Source organism: Sceloporus occidentalis, unplaced genomic scaffold (genome assembly GCF_023333645.1).
Source record: "Sceloporus occidentalis isolate IW3139 unplaced genomic scaffold, rSceOcc1.0.p SCAF_102, whole genome shotgun sequence".
NCBI lineage: Eukaryota > Metazoa > Chordata > Lepidosauria > Squamata > Phrynosomatidae > Sceloporus > Sceloporus occidentalis.
This window is the reverse complement of record NW_028317082.1, coordinates 1453253-1460000: the sequence shown is the minus strand read 5'-3', so window position 1 is coordinate 1460000 and position 6748 is coordinate 1453253. Positions and strand designations below refer to the sequence as shown.

At 40.7% G+C, this 6748-nt stretch overlaps 1 protein-coding gene across 7 annotated transcripts in view; it reads left to right on the top strand.

Moving 5' to 3' along the window:
• The window catches only part of LOC149283565 (leucine-rich repeat flightless-interacting protein 2), a 60802-nt gene that overhangs the window by 45663 nt on the left and 8391 nt on the right, over positions 1 to 6748 (top strand). For 5 of the 7 annotated variants that reach the window (XM_089497368.1, XM_089497366.1, XM_089497367.1 and 2 more), the window contains 2 exons: positions 830 to 931; positions 1992 to 2130. In XM_089497368.1, coding sequence (XP_089353494.1) covers positions 830 to 931; positions 1992 to 2130 — 241 coding nt within the window. The remainder of the gene's footprint in view (positions 1 to 829; positions 932 to 1991; positions 2131 to 6748) is intronic. The other 2 variants (XM_089497371.1, XM_089497369.1) reach the window with 1 other exon arrangement.

Sequence of the window (6748 nt, the reverse complement as noted above, 5' to 3'; positions counted from 1 at the left end):
GAGTTAGGATTTATAGCCATACTAATTTGTTGTGTGAGAACAATACAAGTTGCAAAATAGCTTGTTCCTTTATTAGCATTGGTCTGTTTCTCACAAATGTATTTGAAAATGCATGCTTTTCTCACAGATATCCATTCTGTGATATGTGGTGTGTGCACTCTGTATACCCGGTGTGCTTCCATAAAAGCCTTATGCACTTGCATATAGTTACTCAGTGCCTGAGGAAATGATGTTGAATATAGTGAGACACACAATTCTCCCCAGAGCCATTGCAAGAAAATGTACTATAGCACCAGCGTAGATAGTTTTGATTGTCTTATGTCATTTTCCTATTTTGAAGTGTGCCTTGCCATTTAGAATAAGGATAATTAAATTACAGGTGTTCCCATTATATTTAGGATTAGTACCAAATAAATAAAGTACATGGGAATCATGTTTATTTAGGAGAAATAAACATAGAATTTGACAGCAAAAAAAATAATTGGCTCATTTAGTCTGGCCATTTTAACTTATATCAAGACAAAAACCCAAATCAGGGTTCATGTTAATACCAATTATTTTTTTTCTGCATGAACTGTATACTCAAACCCAGGGCCAGAGCTTCTACAGCTACTTTAAGTACCTACGAACTTGTAAGTGAACACATTTCTTTATTCCTTGGCAAAAAGCCTTCGGATGAAAGTATTTTCTTTACAGGTAGCCCATATAAGTGCACGTTCAGACTCTCTGTACCTTCACATTTCCCTTGAAATTTACTTGTTCTGTCCTTGCTTTTTTCCTTTCCTTCTTACTGTCATTGCTGTTGCTCTGGTGAATTGCCTGCTTGCAGGCACTAGAGAGGCAGAAAGAGTACTTTGACTGCATTAGGAATGAGCGGGACGAGCTGAGAAATGAGTTGACTGATATGAAAGGAAAATCAAAGGTAGGCAAGGTATGGGACCAACTGACTGCACTAATTTTTATTGAGTGTTTATGCTGTTTATAATTTCGAATTTCCATAAAAGCCCAAAGGGTTCTCCGTACCATTTGTCAGTGTATAGGAGATACTGAATTTAAAATAAGAATATTGCTTGTTACATTTTTTTCCTGTTGACAATGTAAATATCTGTGAACGTTTACGTGAGGTACAATTTCATTTTAAATAACTAGTGCTGCAAAACTGAATTGAAATGCAACTTGTTGCTTCTAATGACAAAGCAGCATCAACATCTATTTCTCTTTAGAAATGTGGGCATTGCTTGCTCATACAAGGTCTAGCAGCTTCAACCATGTTGTAAATACCTTTATCACAAATATATATCATGTCCACAACTTACACACTCTATACCCATACAAATATCACACACACACCTCAATCGCATGCTATTACTGTTGTGTGTGTTGTATTTTTTAATCTGTCAAGAAAAGTAGATATAATCTTTAGTTGAAAATTGAAGAAGAGTCCTTGTGTAACTTTACAGCTTTTTCATGGTGGCCCAATAAGAGATATCAGCTGCAACTAAAAAATCTATTAATATATTATTTGTAGTACATTGAAAGGGTCTGTTTACTAAAGGGATAGCTTTTAAAAGAGTTTAGTTTCAAGTCCTTCACTTCATTATTCACAAGGAAGAGCCAACAATCAGAAGTTTCTCCAGCAAGAAGAGCTGAGCTGGCACTGTATGATGCATGGTTCAGTCTGTAAGCAAACATTGAATTTCTATTTGATGCTTTATACTGCAACGTCTTTGTGCTGCAGAAGCTCACTGGGGTTGGTTCTTCATAATGTGAAGTGAGGGAGTTAAAACCCTCCTGCCAGCTCTCAGTTTAGTGACTAAATACTAAAATGTTCATCTCCCCATATGTGCTTTTGTTAATAAATTTGGGACATAAACTATATTAGTCCTACCTAACAGTGCACCTGTATACAAGCTTAAGTTTCCTTAGACAAATAAACTGCTCTCTTGGAAATGAAATATTTCTTTCTTTTTTTTTTTTTTTTTTTATTACAGAAACATGGCTTAGTCATTATTCCAGATGGTAATGGTACAACCAACGGTGACATAAACCATGAACCAGTGGTTGGTGCGATAACTGTGGTGTCCCAAGAAGCAGCCCAGGTATTGGAATCTGCAGGGGAAGGCCCACTTGGTAAGTAAAAATTAAAACCGCACACATTAACATTAATTGCATACAGATAATAGAATGAGTTAAATGGTTATCCATGCCTAGTTTCTAAATTATTAAAACCTCAGTTGATAGTAATGTGTGTATAAAATAACTGTACATAGTAAAATGATTGCATCTATATAGTGTGCTGAGCCATAATGCTTGAAACTATTTTGTTGACCTGTGCTGCAACCTTTGTTTTGTGTGTGTTTTTTTTATTCTTTCATGGGATGTGACATTAAGCTAAACAAGACCCATGATGTAAATGTTCCCTTACATTTATAGGAAAAGGCAGGTTCCTTCTTTGCTTTCTTCAGCAGATGATTACAATTTGTGGGTACCACAGGAATGTTTCATAGCCCGTGCCTCCACTTCCAGTTGCATAATTAATGTTCTATGTCTGTTCCGTGGAATGAGAATTGTATGTAATTTATGTTATATTTAGATTCAAGAGCAAACCACTGTCATAAGTACTGTTTTACAGTGTTAGTACTAACACAGCAGACACTATTATTTTGTATGGAGATCTTAAATACTTAAACAAAAAAGAAGTGATAAAAGGACTACTTGGCTAAAAGAGTGAGTAACAGAAAAGTCCTCAAAGTTAAGAAATACAACAAAAAGAATATATACAAAATGAGGATTCTTCAATACAGCTCCAGGGTGCTGCTATTCTGTGAAATGTGCTCCTCATTTCTCTTGTCCAAAAACATGTAAAACAAAAGAAAAAGATGGCACAACTCCTGGTGCAAATCAGTTATAATAAAAATACTAACTGACAATGCACAAATAAAATCAATGCAATATATAAAATGTCTACATGCAAAGATACAAGATAAAATAGCACATTCCAGGGCTTCCGAAAAATAAAGCTTAATGCTACCCAGTGGCGTCGCTACAGGGGGGCAAGGGGGGGCAATTGCCCCCCCTAGGTTAATCCTTGCCCCCCCTGTTGCCCCCCTGCCGAATTTGGAAAAAAGTCGCAATGCGACTTTAAATCCTGTCTTTTTTTTTTTTTTAATGCGGAGGAGAGAGAGGGGCGCCTAGCAACCGCTCGGCCCCCCCCCCCCCATTCTCCTCCACGAGGCCTCTACCTCCGTCGCGGTGTCGGCATTTCATCCTGAGCGCCGAAATATGACGTCATATTTCGGCGCTCAGCAGTGAAGCAGCGGCCACCGCAGCAGAGAACGAAGACAGAAGCCTCGTGCTTCCGTCGCTGGACCTTAAGGTGAGAGAACTACAAAGGGGGAGGGTAGATAGTGAGTAGGGAGAGGGGGTTAGAAGGTGATAAGGGAGGGAGATGGGGTTAGAAAGTGATAAAGGAGGGAGAGGGGGTTAGAAAGTGATAAGGGAGGGAGAGGGGATTAGAAAGTGATAAGGGAGGGAGAGGGGGTTAGAAAGTGATAAGGCAGGGGCGTCCAACATGTGGCCCGTGAGACCTCGAGGTGCGGCCCGCGTAAGATCGCCAGCCAGTGCAACCGATCTTACGCGGGCCGTACCTCGAGCATGTACTGGCTGACTTGGCATGAAAGGAGTGTGATTGCTAACAGCAATCAAAGTCCCATCATGCCTAGGTTCCAGCACTTACACATCCGACCAGTAAATGCTGGAACCTAGGCATGATGGGACTGTGATTGCTGTTAGCAATCACACTCCTATCATGCCAAGTCAGCCAGTACATGCTGAAACCTAGCTAGCTGCCCCCCTTGTGTATTGATGCTGCCAGCAGTATGGGGTCTGCACATCACTTACAGCCACCCTGTACCAGCATGTACTGGCTGACTTGGCATGATAGGAGTGTGATTGCTAACAGCAATCACAGTCCCATCATGGCTAGGTTCCAGCATTTACTGATTGCCTGGGTATGATAGGAGTGTGATTGCAGTGTGGACGCCAGGGCTGGCTTTGGGGTATGCAACCTGTGATCTATGCCTGTAATTTAGGGGGTTTTAAATATACCTTTTAATTACGTGTTTTTTTGTGAATTCCAATTGATCTATACCTGCAAAGCTGGGGTTGTGTGTTATTCTGTAGATCCATATCTGCTATGCTATGTTTCCATACATTATTTATGTATACCTGCAAATACAGGGTTAATATGTCTTATTTAGTTGATTAATACCTGCAATGCTGTTTCCATGTATTTATTTGATCTATACCTGCAATGCTACGTTTCATATACTATTGTATACCTGCAAATACAGGATTTGTATGTCTGATTCTGTTTATTTGAGATCACAAGTGAATTTCAGTTGATCTATACATGCAAAGCTTGGTTAATGTGTTGATCTATACCTGCTATCGGCAACTGGGGCTAATGTTAATATATATGGGCAGCAGGGGCATCAATACACAGGGGGCAAAAACACGAAGGGGGGTATAAACGACAATGCAGTGTGAAAAATCCATCCTGATGTAGACATCTGTGACGTAGATTGTGTCTTGCTGTTTGTGTGTTTTTGGTTATCAGTGTTGCAGAGCCTGTCCTCGGTGTGTGTATAGGTGTTGGTGTGGCAGAGCCTGTCCTGGTTTGTGTTTGGGTGTTGGTGTGGCAGAGCCTGTCCTGGTGTGTGTGTTCGGTTGTCAGTGTGTCAGAGCCTGTCCTGGTGTGTGTGTGTGTTTGGATGTGGGTGTGGCAGAGCCTGTCCTGGTGTGTGTGTGTGTTTGGTTGTTGGTGTGGCAGAGCCTGTCCTGGTGTGTGTGTATAGGTGTCGGTGTGACAGAGCCTGTCCTGTTGTGTGTGTGTCTGTGTGGTAGAGCCTGTCCTGGTGTGTGTGTGTTTGGTTGTCGGTGTGGCAGAGCCTGTCCTGGTGTGTGTGTCGGTGTGACAGAGCCTGTCCTGGTGTGTGTGTTCAGTTTTCAGTGTGTCAGAGCCTGTCCTGGTGTGTGTGTGTTTGGATGTGGGTGTGGCAGAGCCTGTCCTGGTGTGTGTGTGTGTTTGGTTGTTGGTGTGGCAGAGCCTGTCCTGGTGTGTGTGTTTGGTTGTCGGTGTGGCAGAGCCTGTCCTGGTGTGTGTGTCTGGGTGTCGGTGTGACAGAGCCTGTGTTGGTGTGTGTGTTTGGTCATCTGTTTCCTGGCACTTAACTTACAGTAGGAATTATTTAATTTATATTTATCCAGAGATAAAATGCCCTCCTGAAGTTGTAGTGACTTCAGGGGACAAAACGTTCAAGGCCCTGAAATCATTTAGTGGAAAAGTTATTTATTGTGTTATAATATTTATTTCAAGGATTAGTCGCACTCAATTGTGGCTTCAGGCTTCCCATGTTGAATGATCAAGTATTATTTTAGCCCAATAACAAAAGTATAATTCCATAGCACATTACTTTTGGAAATTATTAATGCCCCCCCAGTTTGACTGTGGTATCTTGTGTGCCCCCCCTATATATTGTTTCTAGAGTCGCCACTGATGCTACCCCATCAAGTGAAGGGGTAAATAAAACCGGATAGTGTCGCAATAACCCACATCTTATGTGTTTCATAGGCCAATGTCTACTTCCTTGGAGATAAATGGCACAAGTGGGATACATTTAAATATACGGTATATATGTGCTGTAGCTGAATCCAATCTCAAACAGCCAATAAGTACTTTTAGGAATGACTTACTCAGGTGCATTCATTATTAATGTGCTCATTTATAAAATAAATAGTGAAGGAGATGAGCTAAGCAAACGGCTAGTAAGAAAAGAGAAAGGGCCGTCTAGATGGCTGGAAACCATTTCCGCTGTGCAATATCTCTGTGCTAAAAAAGTAACATGTCCAAAAAATCTAAACAATAAAAGAAAAAGCTAGTATGTAAGCGGGCAAAGCACATTATTTATCAGCATCATGAAATAAGATGTTACAACAAACAATATGAATTAGTGTAATGGCAATATTGTGAAAACAGAACATGTAGATAAAGACCTAAATTACCGTATTTGCTCGATTATAAGACGACCCTGATTATAAGACGACCCCCCAATATCTGAATATTAACTTAGGAAAAAAAAGAAAAAGCCTGAATATAAGACGACCCTAAAGGAAAAAAGTTTTACCAGTAAATGTTAATTCATGTAAACAATTTTTTTAAATAAAAGCTATGATTGAGAAAAATATTTTTTTTGTTTTTATTTCCTTGTATTTTCCAACCTGTCCCCCAGTTACGCACATCTGCCCCCAGGCTTGCCACACCAATATGGCACTGTGGCCCATGATATGCCTTTTAACCCTCTATATGCCACTGTGCCCCATGGTATGCCTTTTGACCCCCTATGTGCCACTCTGCCTCAAGAAATGGCTTATACCCCTATATCCCATTCTGGCATTTAGGGGGTTAAAATGCATATTATGGGGCAGAGTGGCATATAGGGAGGTATAAGGCATTCCAGGAGGCAGAGTGGCATTAAGGGAGTTAAAAGGCATTGTATAGAGTAGAGTACTCTATACAATGCCTTTTAACTCCCTTAATGCCACTCTGCCTCCTGGAATGCCTTATACCTCCCTATATGCCACTCTGCCCCATAATATGCATTTTAACCAGAGTGGCATATAGGGGTATAAGGCATTTCTGGAGGCAGAGTGCCTCCAGAAATGCCTTATACCCCTATATGCCACTCTG